The following is a 24968-nucleotide window of genomic DNA, read 5'->3' as shown; positions in this document are numbered from 1 at the left end:
GCAAAGGTGGTGAGGGTCCTTGAGGATAGAGGCTGCTTTCTTGAGATACCGCTTCTTAAAGATGTCCTTAATGGAGTGAGGACTAATGCCCATGATGGCACTGGCTGAGTTTACAACCCTTGGTAATCTTTTCCTGCCCTGTGCGTACCAAACAGTGATGCAACCAGACAGAATGCTCTCCGCAGTACACCTGTAGAAATTGGCAAGTATCTTTTTACAGATTGTTATCATTTTCCCAGTTACTGGATGGAGAACTGGAGGAGCTGGTCACTCACAGTCTGAGAGGAGTGGAAGGACTGCTGGGGACATTTCACGTGGATGCTGGGGAAATGTTCTTGAGGATCTTGGAAAGTGACTACAAAGATTTACAAGCTGTTCTGGGGGATGTGATGGAACTCAGCTCAAGTCGGACCAAGGCCCTGGCACATGCCATTGAAACAGAACAGGCAGGTTCTTTTAATCCGTGAAATCAAACTAGCAATTTTAGTATTTTGATGCAGAAAAAACCATTCAGCCCATTTTAGGAGTGCAATATTGTTGACCCCATTCTTGTGTCATTTTCTGTAGCCCCATCACTTATTCTCTCTCATTTGCAAAAAACCCCATTTGAACTTTTTGCCTTTTTCCAGTTTGAGGGATAATGACAAGGGATGATTGACTGCAGTCGATTAACCTCTGGGCCTGTCTGAGGCTCGAGGGAGGAAGTCAGAGGGTGGAGCAGTGTGATCATGGGGGAATTGCCACACGGAGAGCAGTGAGGCTGGGATCAAACCAGAGCCACTGGAGCTGTGAAGCAGCGGCATTACCTGCTGAACCACCATGTTGCTTTCCTGTAATGCTTCCACATCTCGTGGCATCTAATTTGGTTTATGCTGCTCATTGTCCAGGCAGCCCATCTCCCCAGACATCCGTGAATGTCCGGGGGTTTTGCTGCCTTCCTCGGTTGAGATCGATGGATTCATGCCAGTACTAAAGGTGAAGTGGATAAATTGAATTCGGGTCCACTCATTTGCAAGCTAACCTGAAGAGAGGAGCCTCCTTGAGGAGCTCTACTGTCCCCTCCTTTCCCTACAATTCATCTGCCTTGAATGAGATGGCCTGTTTTGTATTCAGAATTATGTTCAGTATCGTCCAGAAGTCACTGGTGAATTGTACTTGAGTACAGGAGCTGTGTGTTCATTATCAGATTAAATTCTCTTGTCACTCCTTTCCAATGAAAACACTGTTTGTTTGACTAGAGCATGGAAGACATAGCTTTAAAATTCCTTCAGTTTGTAGCTTTTAAAAAATTTTGGTCAATTATCAACTTTTGGTGGGTTTTTTTCCACATGCCATTTAAAAACTCTTGATGTAAAATTGGGTGACATGATCAACGTAGCTGTTAGCACAATGTTATTGCAGCACCAACAATCTGGGTTCAAATCTGTAGGGAGTTTGTACGTTCTCCCCAGGTCTATGTGGATTTCCTCCCACCCATCAAAAAACACACAGGGATTGTAGGTTAATTGGTGCTTATGGGCCAGAAGGGCCTGTTACCCTGCTGTATGTCTAAATTAAAACCTAAAATTTAAATTGAATTTTCTGTTCCCCTGTTCGTTGCAGTTGAGGATCAGGGCATTGTTCCAGGAACTCTGTGCCACTCTGGAACAGCTTTCCTGTCGCATCAGAGAAAACACTGCCACCTTGAAGACTCTGCAGGCTGAGGCTGCCAGTGACGTGGACACTCTCCAGCGCTCTATACAGCAACACAAGGCAAGTTTAGATGATGGCTGCAGGAGCTCCAGAAAATTGCTGCATTCATGTGACATTTTCTGAGATATGTAAAATTAGTGAAATCACCAGAGAACTTACAGGAGCCTTGATAAGGGGTTCTGATCTGAAACATTGACCGACTATTTCACTCCATGGGTACTGTCTCACTCACTGAGTTTGCTTGAAATTCCAGCATCTGCTGTTCTTGCATTTCTCTTACTTTCAGGAGTATTAGGATGCCAACAAAATTTTGGTCTATATGGCAGCTTTTAAAGTAGAATATCTGAGGAGCCAGGGTTTAGTGAAATGTGGCCGAGGTTATATTTTAACTTTGTTGCAATTGGTCTACTGGGCTTGAACAAGGAAAGGACTTATCATATGCCTTAGTGGCACTGATGGTCTATTCTTTGGTTCCTGAAACAGCTTTGAGGTTGACTTATTAGTGGGTGACCTTGACTATTTTCCTTGGACTGCGACAGCAATGTCTGCGTAATCCCTCTGAACTATTGCTCGACGATGCTGCAGTAGTAGGACACAAAAGAGCTGGGGAATCTGAGCAGGTCACGCAGCATCCAGTAAAAGGCAGTTGATGTTTCGGGCCTGGGGCCTTTGTCAGGAATGATGCCAACAACACTAAAGCTCTTACTCAGCCTCTACTCAAGCCTGTTCCTGCATTTGGAAATAAAATGTCCTGCAGGCACAAGTTGTAAGAAAAATAGGGGAAACAAAGAATTGCTGGAGGAACTCAGCAGGTCAGACAGCATCATGGGTAGAAATGGATCATCAACATTTCAGAGCAGGACACTTTATTGCAGCTAAAATAGAAAGCTGAAATGATGCACATAAAGAGGGAGCGAACCTGGGGGAGGGGCCCAGGGGTGAAGGAATATTGGACAGGAGGTGTAAAAATTGGACAGACAGGTGGAGTGAGAGACAACTAGAAAACGGCGAGGTGGGGGGGTGGTGTGGGGAAGGAAAGTTAGAGAGAGAACAAAAGAAGTAAGGATGGGAGTAGGCAGAAGTTTAATCGGGGAGCATTAGGTAGCCACAGGGTGGGGGGCACAAACTGCCATTCAAAAACTCACCTGGGGTGGAGTGCGTGACATGAACCTCCTCCATGCGCCACTGTCAAACTTCCCTCTCCCTCCGACGTCACGTGCTTATAGCGCGTGGAGATGAAAGCATGTGACACTAGTGCTGCAGGTGGCTGGGGGGGGCACAATAACTCATTTGAGGGGGCATGGGCCACTAATGCTCCCCCCATGTCACTGAGCCTGGGAGTAGGTAAAGATGGAAACAGAAGAACTACTTAAAATTGGAAAAATCAGTGTTCATGGCGTTGGGTTTAAGGCTATTCAGGAGGAATATGATGCATTGTTTCTCATGTTTTCATTTAGCCTCTCCCTGATGAGGCAGAGGACAGACATGCCCATGTTGGAATGTTTGAGGGAGTTGAAATAGTTGCAGGAATGGTTAGGAGACAGCCTTAAACCTAATATGGCATGAACATTGATTTTACTGAAGGAGTCACATAATGGAGTAGTGGGCGGTTGGGTTAAACCAGCCATTTCCAGAAAAAAAGTTTGGAAAAGAAAAGGCTCCATGAATACAAAACTCAAGAAATAGAAGATAAAGTTACAGAGAAGAACAAGAAGATGGCACCCAAGAAAGAGAAAGTAAGAACAACAGGGGGAAAAAAAGAAGAAAAATCACTGGAAAAGAAAGAAGAAGGCCTTACCTGTACGAAGGAGCAGGGAGCTGCGGCGGTGAAGTCCAGCTGATCTCCAAGGTTGGTGAGTGCCCTGCGAAGTCGTGACCTCCCGACCGGTGGACTCCAAAAATGGCTCTCAGAGCCAAACAAAAGTGCGCAACTGCGCAATCAAAGGAAAAAGTGAACCCCGGTGGGGGGGGGGCTCAGCCGAGGAGCGGCCAGTTACAACACGAACAGCTGAGGGACGCCCGGCATCAAGGCGCTCAGCTGGAGAATAAAAACAACGGAGAGGAAAGGAGCGAGGAGCCGGACGAGGGAGAACAACAGCGGGGTGACCGACAACAAAAGGATCAACAGCAGGAGGCCAGACAGCACACGAAAGGAAGACCAACAGCAAGAGGTCCAGCAAGAGGAGGCCAGACAAAGACATAGAAGTAATTCATCAGGAATAACAGAAGAGACACAGATACAGTGAAGAGAAGAAGAAGACACAAACACAGGTACAGACAGAAGAAAAGAAAGAAGACCAAGAATTTCACAGGGAAATAGAAGGTAAAACAGATGGACAGAATATAGATAAAGCTTTTTTTGAAGATCAAATGAAGTCATTAAAAGAATGGTTATCATTAGAATTTAGTGCGATTAAAAGAAAAATGAAAAGAGCAGAAGACAAAATGCAAAGATTAGAACTAGTCATGACTGAAATAGGGAAAAGAATATAAAATGTGGAGGAGCGGGAAGCGGCTATAGAATTGGAAGTAAATGATTTAAGAGAAAAATTGGAAGAAAGTGACAAAAAAATTAAAGAGACACAAGAGTTGTTAGCTCAGAAAATTGATATTTTGGAAAACTATAGTAGGCGAAACAACATAAAAATAGTGGGCCTGAAGGAGGATGAAGAAGTCGCAGACATGAAGGAATTTATAAAAGGATGGATTCCGAAGGTTTTGGGAATGACAGAATTACATGAAGAAATGGAAATAGAAAGGGCACACAGAGCACTAGTACCAAAACCACAGACACATCAAAAACCAAGATCCATCTTAGTAAAATTTTTAAGATATACGACAAGAGAAAATATATTGGAGTGGGCAAGGAATAAAGTTAGAGAAAATAATAAGCCATTGGAATATAAGGGACAAAAAATATTTTTTTACCCAGACATAAGTTTTGAACTCTTAAAGAAAAGGAAGGAATTTAATACAGCGAAACTGATTTTATGGAAAAAAGGTTATAAATTTATGTTAAGACATCCAGTCATATTTAAAATATTTATACCTGGGGAGCAAAGCAGACTGTTCTTGGATCCGGAGGAAGCACAATAATTCACAGAGTGTTTGCAGGACAGAAGAAGAGATGTAACAAGAAAGAAGACCGGCGATAAAGTATATATAAAGATGTAAAAATAATGTATATGTAAAGAACTAAAGATGGAAAAGAGAAGGGAAGGAAGAAGGGGGAAAAAAAGAGAGAGCTTTGTTATATGTATTAAAAAAAAGTGTTTGCTGGGGAGGGGAGAATAACCGTCATTCCAAAACAGTTGACGCTTGCGAGCAAGATCGCAAACCAAATGGAAAGGGAAGTTGTGGTTAGCCTGCAAGGGATAAAGGGTAACTCAGAGAGGGGGGGATACATTTGGGGTTAAGGTTATTGGGTGTGGAAATTGTTGGAGTATTTTATGTTTAAATGTATTGTCATACATTGAGTTTAAAAAGGGAAAACTAAAAGATAAAAAGGGGAAAAAAGGGGATGGAGGTGGTGAAGAGGCGGAAAAGAGTGTAAAAAAGATATAAGATGGCCACGTTGATCTATATGACTATAAACATTAATGGAATACATAACCAAATTAAAAGTAAGAGGCTACTAAATTTACTGAAAAAAGAAAAAAATAGATAAAGCATTTGTGCAGGAAACGCATCTAACTGAATTGGAACATAACAAATTAAAGAGAGACTGGGTAGGACACGTAGCGGCAACATCTTATAATTCAAAAGCTAGAGGTGTAGCCATATTAATTAACAAAAATGTACCAATTAATTTAGAGGAGGAAATAATAGATCCAGCATGTAATGATAAAATGTCAGATATGCTGAGAATTTTGGAATTTGCTCAATATTTATGCACCTAATGAAGAGGATCAAAAGTTTATGCAGGATATTTTTTTGAAGATTGTAGATACACAAGGAAATATTTTGATAGGAGGGGATTTTCACCTTAATTTGGATCCATTGTTGGATAAAACTGGTCAAAAGACAAGCAAAAAGAATAAAGTAGTCAAATTTATGGTTAAATTAATGCAGGAAATGAAACTTATGGATATATGGAGGAAGCAGCACCCAAGGGAGAAGGAATACTCATATTATTTGAGTAGGCATAAAACATACTCAAGGATTGATATGTTTTTGTTGTCTCCCCATATTCAAGGAAAACTGAGTATAAAGCTAGACTTATAATTCACCCCTGTTATTAGCAATAGAACTGGAGGACATCCCACCAAGAACATATAGATGGAGATTAAACTCCATGCTACTTAAAAGTCAGGAATTTAGAGAGTTTATTGAACACCAAATTAAAACATATTTTGAAATAAACACAGAATCGGTGAAAGATAAATTTATACTATGGGACGCAATGAAAACTTGTATAAGAGGACAGATAATAAGTTATATAACTAAGATGATAAAGGATTACAATCGGGAAATAGAGTGGCTGGAAAGGGAGATAGCATGTATAGAAAAGGAACTTGTGAAAAGGGACGATATAAAGAAAAAGAGAGAATTGACAGACAAAAAAATTAAATATGAAACATTACAAACGTACAAGGTGGAGAAGAACATAATGAAAACAAAACAAAAGTATTACGAATTGGGAGAAAAAGCTCATAAAATATTGGCCTGGCAACTTAAAACAGAACAAGCTAAAAGAACTATTGACATCAAGGAAAAAGGACAAACAAGTTACATATAACCCAACAGAGATTAATGAAAACTTTAAGGAATTTTATGAACAATTATACCAAACTGAGAATGAAGGGAAAGATGATAAAATAGAGGAGGTTTTAGTTAAAATTGAACTGGCGAAATTGCAAGAAGAGGAACAAAATAAACTGATAAAACCATTTGAAATAGAGGAAGTACAGCATATATTTAAAAAGTTGCAGAACAATAAAACACCACAAGAGGATGGATTTCCAATAGAATTTTATAAAACATTTAAAGAGTTATTAATTCCTCCTCTCCTGGAAGTAATGAATCAGGTAGAAGAAACACAAAACTTGCCGGACTTATGTAAGACAGCAATAATTACAGTAATACCAAAGAAGGGGAAGGATCCATTAACACCAGCATCATATAGACCAATATCTCTACTTAACTCAGATTTATAAGATAATAGCAAAATTATTAGCAAACAGATTGGCCGACTGTGCACCAAAAATAGTTAAACAGATCAAACTGGATTTATTAAGAAAAGACGAACAGCGGATAATGTCTGTTAACTTATTAATCTAATTCATGTAGCTCAAGGAAATAAGAAACCAATGGTGGCTGTTGCCTTAGGTGCAGAAAAAGCCTTTGACAGGGTAGAATGGAACTACTTATTTAAGGCATTACAGAAGTTCAATCTGCCAGAAAAATATATTAATTGGATTAAAGCATTATATAATGGACCATTGGCAAAGGTAACAGTAAATGGATATGTATTGAACCAATTCAAATTAAGTAGATCAACTAGGCAGGGATGTCCATTATCCCCCTCATTGTTTTCCTTAGCAATAGAACCATTGGCAAAGCTGATAAGAATGGAAAACAAAATAAAAGGGATAAAAATAAACAAGAAGGAGTATAAAATCAGTTTATTTGCAGATGACATCATAGTATACTTAACAGAACCAGAGATATCAATAAAAGAATTACATAAGAAATTGAAGGAATATGGAGAAATATTGGGGTACAAGGTCAACGAAAATAAAAATGAAGTGATGCCAATGAGTAATGCGGATTACACAGAACTTAAAAAAGAATCATCATTTAAATGGCAAGCACAAGCAATCCGATACCTAGGAATAAGGTTAGACAATAACTTAAGCCACTTGTACAAACTAAATTATCAGCCACTAATAAAGAAAGTGCAGAAAGACTTTAGAACATTGGAAAGAACTACTGCTAACATTGATATGGAGGGTGAACTGCATTAAAATAAATGTGTTTCCAAGGATACAATACTTATTTCAAACATTACCAATTCTTTTAACAGAGAAATTCTTTGATGAACTAAAGAGAATAATAAGGAAATTCTTGTGGAAAGGGGTAAACCGAGGGTAGCGTGAGATAAATTAACAGAGAGGTATAACCAGGGTGGTTTGCAATTATCAAACTTTAGAAATTATTATAGAGTCGCACAATTAAGGTATTTATCAGATTTTTACCGGACGAGAGAAAAACCAGACTGGACTAAGATAGAACTAGATAAAATAGGGGAGAAGGTACCGGAACATATACTTTATAAGTGGGATGAAAAGCTGGTGCAAATATAAAAGCTCATCAGTATTGCATCATTTACTCAATATATGGAAGAAGATCCACGTAGAAAGGAAAAAAAAGAATGACCAAATAGCAAAATTGTTACCAAAACCCACTAATCCCTTTTACAATAGATAACCTTTCGTTTAGAGAATGGGAGAGAAAAGGAATCAAAAGAATAGAAAATTGTTTTTTTGGGAAATAATTTATTAATATTTGAACAGTTGAAGGACAAATATGGAATAACTCACGGTACAGTGTTTGCATACCATCAACTGAAAGCTTATTTGAAGGATAAATTGGGAAAAATGTGCGATTAGCAGAAGGAAGCAGCTTTGAATATGTGATTACAGATACAATGATAATTAAAAGATTTATAACAAATATGTACATTAAGCTGCAAGATAAGGAAAATGAGGAAATAGGCTATAAACCTAAACAAAAGTGGGAAAAGGATTTAAACTTAAAGATAAAGAATGAGGCATGGGAAAAGTTATGTTCTGAAACTATGAAGAATACAGTAAACACAAGGTTGCGCATGATACAGTATAATTGGTTACACACGTTATGGCGAGCTCTCCACTGGCCACCGTGACAGAGGTGCACCAAAGAAAAGGTACAAGGACTGCCTAAAGAAATCTCTTGGTGCCTGCCACATTGACCACCGCCAGTAGGCTGATATCGCCTCAAACCATGCATCTTGGCGCCTCACAGTTTGGCGGGCAGCAACTTCCTTTGAAGAAGACCGCAGAGCCCACCTCACTGACAAAAGGCAAAGGAGGAAAAACCCAACACCCAACCCCAACCAACCAATTTTCCCCTGCAGCCGCTGCAACCGTGTCTGCCTGTCCCGCATCGGACTTGTCAGCCACAAACGAGCCTGCACCTGACGTGGACTTTTTACCCCCTCCGTAAATCTTCGTCCGCGAAGCCAAGCCAAAGACATCACTCCTCAAAAATTAAAGAATGGGATCCAACATTATCAGATATGTGTTTTCGCTGTAAGGAAATGGTAACAACAGTACATGCAATTTGGGCATGTACAAAAGTGAATACGTTTTGGGAAGAACTATATCAGATACTAAATAAAATCACAAAAAATAACATACCAAAAAATCCAGAGATCTTTCTTTTAAGTAACAAGAAATAAAGAATTAGGCCTCAAATTAGATAAAGCACAAAAAAGATTTATTATGATAGCCTTAGCAGTAGCAAAAAAATGTATAATGTCAACTTGGAAAATGGAAGAGAGCCTGAGAATACAGCAATGGTACTTGAAATTGAATAAATGTATTCCATTGGAAAAAATAACATATAATTTAAAAAATAAAGTCACATTGTTCGAACAAATTTGGGAACCATACATGGAACATAACAGAGCTTGCCTCGGACCTCCATCCCCTAAAATGATAAGAAGACAAAATGACTTGATCTAGTGTATAAAAGTAGATGACACATTTTTCTGGTTTGTTTTTCCTTTGTGTGAATGCAATGTTTTATGGTTTTATTGTATTGTATATGTTGAATATTTATTGGTTTTAGAGCGGGGTGGGAAGAGGTGAAAAAAAGGGGGAAAATGCCATTGTGTATATTTAATGAGAAACGTTTGTATATATTTTGGATGTTATGGTTCACAGTGTAAAAAATTTTTAAAAACATTGATTTTACTAATTTTAGATTCTCCCCATGCTCATCCGGTTCCAGCTCTTTACATGTTCCTGCACTTGCCTTTATTCCCTCTCTCCAACTCTTTTCCTCCAACCCTCCTTTCCTCGTGGTCTCTCTCACGACCTGACTCTCCGCCTTTCTGTCCTATCACCTCTGAGTTCCTCCCCCCAGCTTCTTTGTATATGTACTTTCGCCATCTTTATTTGAGTCATGATACAAAATCTAGACCCAAAATGTTGACTGTTTCTACTCATGGCTGCTGTCTGACCTGCTGAGTTCCCTCCAATATTTTTTTTGCCTGCTCAATATTCCAGCACCTGCAGCATTTTGTTTATTTGTAAAACAGGGGATTTCTCCTCAACATCTTAGTCATAACTGATGCCTCAACAGGCATTAAAAAAACATTGGTAATTTGTTTTATTATTGGTAGAGCGTTTAAATATTCCTTTGATCTTTAATGGAGGAAGTGAGAGAATAGGTGAAGGTTGAGGAGTTAGTGGATGAAGAGCTCTAAAGTCCTTGTTCCTCAATAAATATTCAATGAGTCCATGACACAAAATTAGGTTAGGTAAGCAATCTAATAATTAAGAGTTGTTCCATATTGAAGGTAAACTTGGTCATAATCTGATGGTTTATTTCAAGGCTAGGTCATGTTTCTAGTCTCGAGATGAAAGAATGAGGCTGTATAGCATCTTTTCTAACTTTCAAGATGTTCCAAAATTCTTTACGTCCAATTAAAACTGTTTTGTTAAAAATCAAAAAATGAGACAATGCCATAAGACTGTTACACGGAAGGAAAGCTTATGTTCTTTGAACAATTAAAACACAAATATGGAGTGGCCAAGGAGAACCACGTTCTGTTTTTTCCAGCTTAGATCGTTGTTAAGATGGGAAACAACGTTGACCCCACCTGAGATTAGTGAAACTGAACGAACAGTTTGGATGGAGAATACATCCAGATTTATAACAGAAATATACTATGCTCTCCAGAACTAAAATGCAAAACCAGGTCAAAGGAAAGATGAAAGTCAGACTTGGGTGTGGTGATTTCAGAAAGAAGCTGGTCAGATTGGTGTAAGAACAGCATGACATTAATTATAAATGCAAGATATGGACTGGTTCAGTATAATTTTTTACACCGATTATATTCTTACCCCACAAAAGTTACACCGATCAAAAGCTGAAATTTCAGAGATGTGTTTCAGATGTGAGGTTGAGACAGGAACTTTTCTACATGCCACGTGGTCGTGCGTGAAGCTGAGGCCATTTTGTCAAGAAATTACATAAAAATTAACCAGATAAAGAGGAGCGGCCTTCATGGGCAACTCAGAGCTATGTCTATTATGTAATTTAATGGAAATAAGCAACAACTGAATAAATATCAGATTTCATTCATTTAGTGAAAAAAATGTATCGCAATCACTTGAAAGTCCAACTCCCCTCTACTTTTAGCATGATGGACTGTGGAAATGAACAGCTGAATACCAATGGGGGAAAAAAATCACATATAACTTAAAGAATAAATACTACACTTTTGTAAAGATCTGGCAGCTATACCTAAATGACATAGGGGCCCAAATACAGTAATAAAAAGGAACAAAAAATGGTATAAAAGTAACTATTAACTGTACTGTATATACTTAAAATAATGTAACCTCTGACAGTGAACGGATCTGTATGTATGGAAGGGGAGGGAGGGAGGGACTGTTTTAATTGTTGTGTTTGTAAGAAAAAGTTTCATATATTGTATATTTAAACTGTTACTATGTATATTTTTGAAAAAAAAATTAAGGGTGAGAAATAAGAATTAAGCTCAGGTCTCCATTTGACTTGTCTCCACTTCTGGTGAAAGGTCATTCATCAACCTGAACCACACTGGAACCTGCGTGAAGAGAGCAGTCCAACCAACTAAATCAAAGAAATTTTAAGGCATCTGCAATTTGAATGAGCAAGTGTACATTTTATTGTTTAGTCCAATGCCAAATTGTGTCCAGAAAGCCAATTCAAAGAGTTGATAAAGGAAGTCAATGAAACCATTTAAAAATATGTGTATCATTTTCCACAGTGGTTAAAGTTTGAAAGAATAAAACCCCATCCCTTGAAAAATACACGTTTCATGTCTGAGAGATTGTTTAGCCTAATTGCTCATGTCAACATTTTCCTATCATTGGAATCAACAAATCTAAACTTGATGATGTGATGAGTGTGAATGAGTACATACCACAGTTTCACATCCTTACAAGTGCTTGGATGATTCTTGGTGATGCACTTTCTAACGAGGCAGGATATTTCTGTCTGTGAATTTCCAATGTTCTAATCTAATCTGCATACGAGATGGAAAATCAATCTTTTTAATAATGGTGAAATCTCTTGCTTCTTTTTTGGAGAGATTTTGGATGGGTAATATTAAGCTTCTTTCTTATGTGATCCTTGGTGCCACGCCCTTCTCATTGCAGGTTTTAGAAGAAACCTTCACAGCTATAAAACTTCAACTGGATGGCACTGCATTCGACATACAGGTCTTCATTTCAGAACACGCGCTGGACCTGCCTCCTGAGGAGAACAGGAAGCTGCTGAAGCTTTTAAATGGGACACAGACATCTTGCAGAAGTGCAATGGAAGTAATATCAACACAGATGAAAGCTTTGAATCTTAAATTGCAAACCAGATTAGAGCAGGATAACCAGAAGGTTTGAGCAGTTTGATTGTGGAAAGTTGGCATGGAGTATATCCTCTTTAGCATGCTTTTGTGAATAATGCTGCATTTGCTTATTTTGCAATATTGCTTGGTCTCTACACTGAAGATATGGGTGATCTGGAATCTATGGCCATATACTTGTCAAGTGACTTCAGGCTATGCTATTGCAAAGATCCTTCTGCCATTCACATCTAGCCCAACAACTGAAATGTAATCTACCTTTAATATAGCAGAAACATTTCAAGGTGTTTCACAGGAGATTTACTGTCTGTAGCCAAGCCATATGCAATGACAAAGGGGCAGGTAGTCAGAGAGTATGTTTTGAGAAATCTATTAAAGGAGGCAAGAGAGGCAGAGAAATTTGGGGAACAAGATCCTGAGCTGAGAACCTTGGGCATTAAAGGCACTCCTGTCAATGAAAATGAAGGCTTTGGATGGTTTATCAAGTTGTATTATTGAATTTAGACTTTGTATTGATACAAATAAATACAATTTTAAAAAAAAAATAGGCTCGACATAAAGCCATAATTGCAGGAGAACAATGTGACAGGACAGGAGGAGTTTATGGGGGGAGAGGGGAGGGGAAACAGGGATTTGAAAACGATTTGTTAATTTTAAAATCGAGGCATTGGTCAGCCAGAGTAACAGGTAGGCAGGTCAGTGTGCACAAAATCCTTGCAGATAATTCCTGATCTTTGGACTTGTCCCTCCATGTAATTTATTTTCTGTGATTGCCTCATAAATATCAAAACTGCACAGAGTAACTGAATTGTGTCCACAAACGTTGAAATTATAATAACAATGTATTATGGCATAGGTTGTAGTGGAGACTGCATTAATACTCCAAGAACATTACAGCACAATACAGGCCCTTTGGCCCACAATGTTGTGTTGATCTATGTAAACCTACTTCACCACAATCTAATCCTTCCCTCTCTCACACCCATAACACTCTATTTTTCTAAACTTGACTTATCTAAAAGTCTTTTGAATGTCCCTGTTGTTACAGTCTCCACCACCACCTATGGCAATGCATTCCAGGCACCCATCACTCTGTTAAAAAAAAAACTTACCTCTGACATATCCCCTAATCTTTCCTCCACTCACCTTTTACAGATGTCCCCTGGTGTTTGCCAGTGACACCTTGGGAAAAAGGTACTAGCTGTCCACCCTCTCTTGGCTCCTTGTATGAGGCATTGTTGGACCTGCCTCATCGAAGTGAGATCACAGAAAACCTGTTTAAAAGCAAACATCTGTTGCTTTGCAAATTCTCATTTAGAATAAATCCATTAAAAGGGTTGATAAAACAGAGGCAAGGGTTAAAGAAAATTTGCATTAGTATCAGAAAGGAGATGTGTTTACTTTTTAGGGAGAGAATTGTTATGACCTGAAATACACTACCCCGAAAAGACAATCAAAACTGAATCACAATTTTCAAAAAGGAGTGACCAAATTGTTCAAGAATCAAGATTCCTTTATTGTCATGTAATAGTACAGAACGTCATATTACATGAAACTGTCTGCTGTAAGACAGATAAAGAGCCACCATTAGTTTCACCCAGTTTTCCTTACAATACGGAAGAGAGAGAAACAAAAGGCAAAAGCAAGTCCCTTCAGAGACACCGAGTGTCCATGGATTCTTCTCCCACGCTCCTGCAGCCTCTTGTAGTGGCACAGACATCTGTTCAATCCATCAGCAACATGATGATCCAAACCTCTGACATGATCAGGAACCAATCCAGGGGAACGATCAGGGGGTCTGAAGTTAATTGGATGGTCCTTGCAAAGAGGTGATAGTTCAAAAACACTCCTCCTGTGCTGTGCCATTGTTCTAATTGTTTTTATTGTATTTTTAAGCAATGGACATAAATTCAGATGGTCAGTTATTAAACAGTAAAGTAGATGTGGGGACATAACTGCTGAATGACTGAGAAGAGAACAGGTTTCAGTATAGAATTCTGATCGATTCTTAATTCCTCCGCTCTCTCACCCCCTCCTCTCACCATGCTATAAGACCTAACTAGAGCAATTGGGAGCGCAAAGTATCTGTGTTGAAAGACCTAACCTGGAGCTCAGATTGAAAGCTCCAAGAACTGTTCACCATCACTTACATCCCTCCACCTTAAAAGGTTCTTTTAGTCTCTCAGGATTAGTGTGTCAAGTGATCCAAGTCAGGACGCCAAACTTGAAAGGACTACTTTCTGTAGCTTTAATGCTTGAGAAGATTTAACTCAGACCCTGATGTCACATTCCAATAGGAGTGAGTGACTCCCCCACCTTGTGTGGGGTGGGACCTCAGTGTTATCTTGAGACTCAAGTTTTTGTAGCATGAAGTAAATGCCAAATGGATTGGGATTTTAATCAAATAAAACAGCACTTATTTAGACAAGTTTTATTTAAGCATGCCACTGTAATTATTTAACAAAACACATTGACGAGCACACAGAATAGAGCACTGCTTGTATTGAAAGGTCTTGCATAATGTGACTAACACTGTTCTACAGACCTTTTACAGATAGCCACTTGCTGCAAATCTCATGAGAAGGGAGCCTGGACTCTAACGCCATCTGAACAAATCAATTAAAAAAAAATCAGCTGTAATCTTCCTCCTTGCATGAGTTCTGGGTATATACGGCATTGATTGAGCTAACTTCTTGTGTGAGATTCACCTTTGTTTGATCTGGTTAACCTTAACCATCTTTTCTCGCTGTGTTACCATCTGTTACCATGTTTGCAGCATACATTGGTGAAGTAGTGTGCTACTTTAAATATTTCAAGAAATTTCTGTGTTGCAGGAACCAAAACGAAAATCATTAAAATACATGTCTTTGCTGGCAATATAGGCATTGGAAGAAAAGCAAGAAGAGTGCAGTAAGAGACTGCAGGAGATAACCGATCTACTGATGGAGACGGAAAACAAAGTAATCACCTATGACAGAGTTTTCAGCGATGACTTGGCCGATTTACGACAGCGTCAGGCAGAACATCAGGTGAGTTCCGATTAGATGATAAGGTGCATCGGATGACTCCTTGTTTCAGTGTTGGATCTTCAACCTTCTATCCCTCCCCATGACCCAAGGTTGGCAGGATCAGATTCCACTGATTGGGATTATTTTTGGCCAGAACTTAAGGTGCTCAGGCTCTAATGGTCATATTAATCCCTGCATCACTGTTCACTTGCCCATTCATTTGGAGAATTGCTCTTCTGGTTACTAAGTTATGAGGGTAATCTGGAAGAAATTGAAGAGCTAACTTCTGATATTGGAAGGAAGTTCTTGGAAAGAGATTTGGCATTCCAAGTCCTTTCAGTCTTCACTCATTAAAAAAAAAGTGTACCATGTGTAAGGTATGGGCTTCGCCAGGCTTGACTATTAACTCTTAAATGGGCGGATTTTGAACTGTCACATCGATAGCCTGATATGTCCTATCTCTGGTGTGATGGAGAATAAACAATTCTGCAATGTCTTTAAATTGGTCAGTGGATGGTTTTACTCATCTGAATAATCAGTGCTGTAGAAAGAGCCAAACATATTAATTGACATTGGGTTTTCAATACACTGGTATTAATCACTATATTAAATAAATAAATCCAGACTTCTTTCTGAAGGTAATAAGTTCATATCCCATGGCAAAGGATTCAATATATAATAATGGAATCTTTGGAAAAATAAATTAGGCCTTTACAATATCAACCACGCTTTTGTTTTTACCCTAACCCATTTTATGCTCCTCACATTTTACCAACCCCAATCCCACCTGCACCCCAAGTGTAATTCTACCACTCATCTACACGTCAGGGGCAATTTTACAATGGTTAATTAACTGACCAACCTGCATGTTTTCAGAAAGAAACAGGAGAACCCAGAAGAAAAGACACATAGTTACAGGGAAAACATGCAAACTCCACACAAACAGTATCTGGATTAAACATGAGTCATTGGAACTGTGAGGCAGCAGCTCGTCTAGGTGCAGCCCAAATCAAGATTCCCAATAAGAACAGAACTTTAGAAGAAACAAACTTTCAGACAATACTTTAAACCAGGGATCTAAAATACACCTGGCCTTATTGGAAGGATGATGGAGGAGTTCTTTCTGATCTCTCGACAATAATTTACCCTCAATCATGATCAGAAAGCAATTCTGGTCATTATTGCCTTTTTGGCTTTCACTCCTTTGTGGACCAATTGCCACATTTTCTTCATTCTAAATCTGAATCTGAAAAGATTGTCAGCTGTAAAATATTTTAGAATTCTCAAAGGCTGTAAAAGCCACTATTTAAAAAATCTTTTGTGATACAGTTCACAGTGACACCAAAAAAGAATCAGTAAAAGAAACCCCCACATGGAGATAATATCCTCTTGAGAACTTTATTCTTTGATCAGAATTCTGCTTCAAATCACTTGGCTATTCCACGTGGTCTGATGTGTTTATGCCCATGTGTTTCAGGCCTTACAAAAGGAAATCCAGGCCAATGCAGTCATTTTAACAAATGTGGTAAGTGCAACAGAACAGTTTCTGGAGAAGATTGGGGAGAAATTGCAACCAGAGCAGAAGACAACAATGGAAAACAGGGTCAAAGAAGCCAAGCAGAAGCTCAGTGCCTTGAGTGAGACAGTGGACTCCAACATCAAGAATCTGGACAAAGCTGTAACGTCTGCTCTCAAACAGGAAACCGAGAAGGTGCAGATTATGTTTCTCTTTGCTCTGATTATGACTAAATTTGTGCCCCTTGTAACCTCTGAACATTGGATTTAATACTACAGGCCATATATTTCTCTTGTACATAACTGAAAAAGGCAAATGGAGAGCGACATAAGTAGAAACTTTTTTTTAACACAAGGTGTGGTTAGAATTTTAAGTGCACTATCTGTAGAAGAGGTGAAGACAGGTTCCACTGTGGATTTCAAAAGAGAATGGGGTAAATGAATGTGAGGAATGAATTTTCAGAGCTGTGGGAAGGGACCAGAGATGGAGCTTGCCAATTGCTCTGGATGAATGGCCTCCTTTTGTGCTATAACCATTTTGTTCCTTAATGAATGATTTAATACATCACTTAAATAATAAAAATGAAATATTTCAAACTTTGCTTTTCAACTTTTTTAAAAATTAAATTTAAAATTTAAAAATTCAACACTCCATTTGCTGTTTAGGATTAGACTTATTTCAACACATATCTCTGCATTAAATTTCATCAACCAATCCTCTGCTCACCTGCCCAACTGATCAAAATCCTGCTGCAATTTATTTGGCATTCAACATCAGTGTCTACAATATCTGACACTTTAGTGGCATCTACAAGCTTGCTATTCATGGGATGTACATTTACATCTAAATCATTGATATCAGAAGGATGTGGTTACACTGGAGCAGGTGCAAAGGAGATTGAGCAGGATGTGATCTAGGATGGAACAGCTCAGTTATGAGGAAAGACTGGAGAAGCCAGATCATTTCCCCTAGAGTAGAGGGTACATAAGCAAGGTATACAAAATTATGAGGGAAAGAGATATGATAGACTGCAGGAAACTTTTACCCATATCAAACTAGTGGACATAGCTTTCGGACAAGGGAAAGAGATTCAGCAGGAAGACGAAAGGTATCTTCATCACCCAGAGCGTGATAAGTACCTGGAATGCACTTGCTGAAGAGAACAATTGAAGCTGGGTCACTGAGAGCTTAGAAAATCACTTGAATGATTTAAGTGCAGAGGCCTTTGGACCAAATGCTGGGGTTGGGACTAATACAGAAAGGTGCCCACTGATCAGCTGAATGGCTTGTTTCCACAATGCACAATATAATGAGTCCAAGATCTTGTCGAGATTTTCAAGATGGTTTTGACAGGGTAGGTAGGGGAAGGATATTTACCCTGGTGAGGTGGTTCAAAACCAGAGGTAAGATATTTATTATCCTTGGCCTGGGCTTGTTGAAGCATACTCTTCAGAAGCTGACATGCCCTAAATCTTATTTATAGGCTGCAGCAGTGAAGCAATTGAAGGAAACTGATAATAAAATCCAAGACCTGTTGGATTGTTTGTCTCGGATGGAGCAGGAAACATTAACTGAACAGAAGGGTAAAGAAAAACTGCCACAGAATGGCAACACTATTTCAGTGGATGGACTGAAGATAATGGAGAACGAAGATACAGTCAATGGAAACTTACCTTGTATCCTAAGTGAGAGCTTAGGGGATGAAGGGAAGGAGCTAACTGCCAGTGAAGAATTGAACCAACAACATGAAAAAGCCAAGGTAGGGGTTTCTTTTTCACAGTTAATGGCATGCAGTTAGATGGGTGACTATGGAATGTGATGGGCCAGTGTTTCTGTGCTGTGTAACTCAATTTGAATTGAGAAGGGAATTGAATGTGAAAATCTGTGTAGATATTGATGTGGACGCAAGGACTGAAAGAATACAAGAAACTGGATGAACTGGCAGTGTGGTCTTGATACTGCTCTGTAATTCATTGAGAGCTCAGCCACATCTTGTTCACTTCCCATCCACAAACCCCTCAATTCCCTTTTGTGGCAAAAATTCTTGATTTCTGCCTTTACTACACTGACCCCCCCCCCCCCCCCCCACCCAAGATGTTTTACAGGTAAACTTCTCTCAGTACTGAGCAGCTGATCACTGATCCTCAGAGTGCACCTTGTTGTGCCAGGCTCTCCATTTGAAGGGAACTGACTCTTGATCCTGTCAGTTGATTGTTTCTATGTCACATTGGATCACTCTTCCCTGCTCCTCACCTCCTTCCACTGGCAATCAAATGTTGGCTTTGCTGGTGACAACCACATTCCAAATGAGAATGGGACAATTCTTTGTCATTTTCACCCCCTGGCAGAAAGCAATCCAGTGAATGTGCCCTGCATTACTTCCTGGCATGTTCATCCTTTCTTGGGATCAGAAGCCATAACTTGTACAGCTTGTACTGTTGTAACAAGGCTTTTCTCTTTGTCATCAGTCCTCTTGCACAAGGGCTACCATCACGGTTTCCTTCTTAATTTCCTCCGGTTCCAAAGAAGAACAAGGCCAGAGGCTGCAAGGAAAAACCATTTCTTGCATGTTCCCATCCGAGCTGCACGCCATCCTGACTTGGAAATATTTAATTAGTGCTTCCTCATCACAGCCCTAAATGAAGAACACCACACCCAACACCACTGTGGGAGGACTTCACCAGAAGAGTATGCTAGTGAGGGTATGAGAGTTTATTGTCATACACATGAGTACAATGTGCAGATGCACCAAAATTCTAACTTGTTGCAGCCACACAGGTACATACGTTATACCATCTGCAATAGAATAAACTAAGTTATCATAATATGCCAAATCAGAAAAAAGATAATAAACATAAAAGGATAGATAAGTAAATATTCATCGCTGCAGTTAGGGCAACAAGGTGATAATTGAATAGTGAAGACAGATCTTTTGGAAGTCCTGGAGTGGTTAGGATTAAGGCAGTACAGGTAGTTAAAGAGACTGATAGTTATTAGATAAGGTACCTTCTCTACATCGGAGAGACCAGTCGCAGATTAGGAGATCACTTCACCCAGCACCTCCTCTCCATCTGCAACAAAAGTGATCTCCCCGTAGTCAACCATTTCAATTCTGAGTCACTCATCTGTCCATGGCCTTTCACACTACCCAACCCTGACCACCCGCAGATTGGAGAAACAACACATCATTTTTCGACTGGGCACTCTCCAACCCCAGGGCATGAACATTGAGTACACTGCATTCCTTTCTCTCCTCCCCCCCCCCCCCCCAACTAGTCATTCCAGTTCCTACTTCCCTTCTCTCTCCAACTAGCCTAGATTCCTCGCCCCACCCCACCTATCATCTCCCACCCTCACCACCCCTCCTTCACATACATCCAGAGGACTTACCTACTGCATCTGGTGCACCCTTTGTGGCATTGACTACATCAGAAAGACTGGTCACAGACTGGGAGATCTGCAGCCACAGCGACCCCCCCCCCCCTCGTGGCCAACCACTTCAATTCCGGTTCACACCCCCGCACTCACAAGTCTGTCCATGGCCTTATGTACTGTCCCACCCAGACCACCCGCAGATTGGAGAAACAACACCTTATTTTCTGTCTAGGCATCCTTCAGCCTGATGGCATGAACATTGACTTCACTGCTTACCATTAAACCTGCTCGCCTTTCCTTCCCCCTCCCCCATTTCCTGCCTTTCCAGTTCTTTCACCTATTCAGCCCTGCCTTTCCACCCCCCCACCCCATCAGTGCTGCTATCCCCTCCCTCCCTTCTCCACCTATCATCTCCTGCCCTGCCACCCTCCCACTCTTTCATTCTGACGCTCACCAGCATTTTTTCATACTTTGATGAAGGGCTCAAGCCCGAAACATCGGTTATGTATCTCTGCCTTTGCTACATAAAGGACACTGTTTGACCTGCTGAGTCTCTCCAGCAATGTGTGTTTTTACTTCAATCACGATGTCCACAGAATTCTGTTTTACCTTCCTTCTCCGAGCATTCAGTTTAGGTTTATGGGCTGTGTAAGTTGAAATTTTTTGTCTTAGTGCCCATGTTTTCATGAGGTGACTGTTCTTCACATGGGTTTTGTCCCACACAGCGTCTTCACCAGCAAGTCGCATCACAACAGCAGTCATACATTATATCGACCAGAGCAGCCCAGGACTTCCTGCAGAAACAAGGTCCAAGTATTCCATTCGAACAGCGAGAGAAGATGGAGAGAGACTTGAATAGATTGAAGGTCCAGTATGAGACTGTACTGGCTCAATCTGAAGGCAGACTGAAGCTGATAGAGACCGTGCAGGATGAGTTGAAGACGTTCTCCACAGATTACAGTGAGTTTGAGAAGTGGTTGCACCAGTCAGAACAGCAGCTGGTGGAACTCCAGGCTGGCGCCGAGGATATAGACACGTTTAATGACAAGCTGAAAAGGCAAAAAAGCTTTTCTGAAGATGTCATCTCTCACAAAGGGGACTTGAGGTACATCACCATCGCTGGGCAAAGGGTCCTCGATGCTGCCAAGTCCTGTGGTAAATTGGATCTGACAAAAGATGGCAAACCTCAGGTCGATACATCAGCAACTTGTGCACTGGTGCAGAGCCAACTGAATGTGGCGAATGAATGTTATAAATCACTGCATTCAAAGGTAAGGTTCCTGTTCTACCTTTTGCTGGGACAAAATCTATTGATATTCTGGATGTGTTTTTGTCTTCTAGGCCAATAATCAGCTGAGTGGGCTTTTAGCTGTGGGAGATGAAGGTAGATGAAAATGTCAGAAGAATGATGGCGGTCACACTTATTCCCTTCAAGAATATGTTGCCAGGGGAAAATCTAAACGTTCGCTTCATCATATTGGGTGTCTTCTGGTTGCTCTGGTATCCTGTCACATCCCAAAGATGCCCATGCTGGAAGATTAACTGTCTGTTTCCACTCATCTGTAGTTGAGGGCTGGAAACCAGGGAAAACTAATGGGAATGTGGGAGAATAAAATGGGATCCATATAGGCTCAATGTAAATGGGTGCCTGACGGTTGGCACAGCCTCAGTGGGCTGAAAGGGCTGTTTCCATAACAAAGGGGGTTCGAGATTGTGGAGCTTTCTCTCCTGAAGATGTCACCCTGTGTTGGTGGTGAATAGAGGGGGGGGGGGTGAATGCACCTGTCAACTAAAGTGGGGAGTCCGTACTGTGTGATATATTCATAGAGGAAGAGTTGCTTGGTCAACATGTAAAGATTGGAGAACATGATCAGTGAGCGTGGCTGAAGAATGAAGAGTCTTGGAGAGAATGGCTTAAAACTGAGTGATATTAAGGGCAGCAAAGAACGTGGTTGAAATGTTTCAGAAGAAGATTGCCTTGTGACAGAGGTTATTAGAATAGTGAGTTCAGTTGGGGTTTCCTGGAGTGCTCAGGTTATAAACCGACTAGTTCAGCTTGATCGAATGTCTGGTGAGGGGAATCTTCCCAAGAGGCAGATTATGATTGCAGCAAGGATGGATGAGAGTGGTGTAAAAGGGGCAGTGCAAACCTTCGTATGATCAGGTAGGAAGGAATTCAACCTGATAAGACCAGTCTACAGTAAGAGGGGAGGGATTCATGAAGACAGGAGGGAGAATGCACTGGAAAGTTTGTGTACCTGAGTTGTTTCGAAGCTACATAAAATGTTAAACCGAAATGAGAAAATCCATTTTCTCATTGGGTATAATTGGGCAGCCGAGGCTCTGGACCAAAAAGACTTGTTACCATGCTGTATATCTGAAATGCTCATGGTCTCAAAGAGTAATAGGCTCAGCCACTGAATCATATGTGGGCTCTGTACTGGAATCCATTGCAGATTGGTGGGTCTGGTCTCCTTCAAAGCTTTACGGTTGAGATGATGCAAGAGACTTAGAACAGAACTTTAGGAACATGCTTGTAATGCTGCAGAATTCATTTCCAATGTTTTTAGTTCAGGGAAACATTGAAGATTAGGCTGAGAAGGAAAAGTCTTTGGAAGGAATGTGTAAATATAACCTATGTGTAAACATTTGAGCTAAATAGCAAATTATAATGTTTCAACTTTTAATACTTCCAGGTACTGTTGCACTGACATTCATTGAAACTAATCTCCATTTTCTTCCACCTCACTCCTTAATGAGTTATTGAATTACTTAAATCGACACCCGAGACCAGGGTTCAAATCCCACAGAGCCTGTAAGAAGTTTGTACATTCTCCCCGTGTCTGCGTGAGTTTTCCTGGGGGCTTCAGTTTTGTCCCACCATTTGAAACACACTGGGGCTTTTGATTAATTTGGTGTAAATTGGGCGGCATGGAATCATGGGCTGAAATGGCCTGTTAGTGTGCTGTATGTCTAATTTTAAAACTTCAATTTTGAATCGATGAGATATTTGAGATTTATAGAATAAAGTGAAGGATATTTTACTTGTTCAAGTGCTTGATTTGTATTTATGTTGCTAGTTGAAGGTGTGCTTGAGAAACCTTAGTTAGTTGATCCCATTTCCTCATCAAGATCTTCAAACATTGCTCCTAATAAAACTCAGCGAATGCTTGTGTTTGGTTTATCTGATTTATGCCATTAGATTTTTCTCCTTTATGACAGTGTAACTTGTTGGGTAAAGCTCTCAAAGACATGGTGGCTAAGTTTGAACATTACCAGGAAGTATCATCAGAGCTTCTACCCTGGCTTCAAGCTACTGAGGAAGCTGCAGGAACGCAGCTGACAGAGGCCATAGCAGCAGATCCCAAGAACCTTCAGAAGCAGCTGGAGCAAGCCAAGGTTGCAATTCTATGCATGTTCAACAAGTTGTTCACAACCCCCTTTCTCTTGCATCACACTCTATGAAGTATTTTCTTTCCCCCCCCCCCCCCGTGAATAGGTGCTACACCATCAGATATCTGGGCATCAACGCGTTGTTGAGAAGCTCAGGAAGACCGTGGATGCACTAATGGGTACAAACGGTGAACTTTTGCTGAATCGCAAAGAAATCCAAGATAACCTGGGTATGTTGGTCAAGAATCAAGTATGTTAATCTGAGAGTCTGCAACACAACCATTTGGCCTCATGGTTCTGTGCCATTTTCTATAGAGTCACAAAGAGAAACAGCAGGGAAACAGGCCCTCAAGGCCACTGTGTTCATGCTAAATGTCGAACATCCATTTGCACTCACTCCACATTAATCCCAGTTTCCTCATGTTCTATGAACTGCATGAATTCTACCACTCAGATGCAAGTAAGAGCAACCAGTTAACCTACCAATCTGCATGTCCTTGGGATGTAGGAGTAAACTGGAGATCTCCCAACCCCAAAATCCATAGATCACAGGGAGAACATGCAAACTCCAAACTGACAGGGCCCGAGGTCAGGGTTGAACCCAGATCTCTGGCGCTGTAAGGCACCACTGTGGTGATAATCAAATGGTACGGATGCAAGAGACCAGGATTCGTAATCAATGAGGAAATGTGCTATACTACTGGGGTTTCTTCATCTGATGTTGAAGAATATGAGTGGGGGCAGATGTATGACACTGGATTTACTGAAATTTGTCTCTCGATAGATGATGTTGTGCTGAGATACGAGAACCTGTCCAAGTCCGTGAATGAACGCAATGAGAGGTTGCAGGTGACGCTCATGCGATCTTTGAGTGTTCAGGATGGTTTAGATGAAATGCTCGACTGGATGGCAAGTGTTGAAAAGAGTTTGAACGATAATGAGGAAGTTTCTTTAAATTCTGCTGCCATTCAGGAAGCCTTAAGTAAAAACTCTGTGAGTATAAACACATAAACATGAAATTCTCTCTGCAGCAGGTTCAGAACTATTTCATCAGGCACAAAGCATTTAAGATTGTGTTTTTAAAATCCAAATGTTCAATGTGGATTTGTTGTCAAAAACAGAAGTGCAATGTACAGATGTACTGAACTTAATTTAATATATTGATCACTGGGGAATTCTTTTATTGAGATTTGGTGTGTTAAATTAAGGCACTTTGATATATTTAAGCTAAAGATCTATTAGGTAATAAGTGACAAATATTTAGTAATAATTTGCATAGTTACAGTAAAAAAAAGACAAATAATTATCAACTTCCTAAGAAAAGTTGTGAAATTTACTGCTTGGCAAAATTCTACCTGCCACAGAA

The 24968-nt window shown here is 40.2% G+C and overlaps 1 protein-coding gene across 18 annotated transcripts in view; it reads left to right on the top strand.

The window, feature by feature from the left end:
• The window catches only part of dst (dystonin), a 570552-nt gene that overhangs the window by 332330 nt on the left and 213254 nt on the right, over nucleotides 1-24968 (top strand). For 15 of the 18 annotated variants that reach the window (XM_069886058.1, XM_069886059.1, XM_069886063.1 and 12 more), the window contains 10 exons: nucleotides 240-446; nucleotides 1603-1752; nucleotides 12108-12341; nucleotides 15193-15339; nucleotides 16796-17029; nucleotides 18318-18593; nucleotides 20935-21480; nucleotides 23432-23608; nucleotides 23709-23832; nucleotides 24387-24595. In XM_069886058.1, coding sequence (XP_069742159.1) covers nucleotides 240-446; nucleotides 1603-1752; nucleotides 12108-12341; nucleotides 15193-15339; nucleotides 16796-17029; nucleotides 18318-18593; nucleotides 20935-21480; nucleotides 23432-23608; nucleotides 23709-23832; nucleotides 24387-24595 — 2304 coding nt within the window. The remainder of the gene's footprint in view (nucleotides 1-239; nucleotides 447-1602; nucleotides 1753-12107; nucleotides 12342-15192; nucleotides 15340-16795; nucleotides 17030-18317; nucleotides 18594-20934; nucleotides 21481-23431; nucleotides 23609-23708; nucleotides 23833-24386; nucleotides 24596-24968) is intronic. The other 3 variants (XM_069886062.1, XM_069886061.1, XM_069886057.1) reach the window with 1 other exon arrangement.

Source organism: Narcine bancroftii, chromosome 6 (genome assembly GCF_036971445.1).
Source record: "Narcine bancroftii isolate sNarBan1 chromosome 6, sNarBan1.hap1, whole genome shotgun sequence".
NCBI classification, from domain to species: Eukaryota; Metazoa; Chordata; class Chondrichthyes; order Torpediniformes; family Narcinidae; genus Narcine; species Narcine bancroftii.
This window is presented reverse-complemented; position numbering and strand designations above follow the sequence as displayed.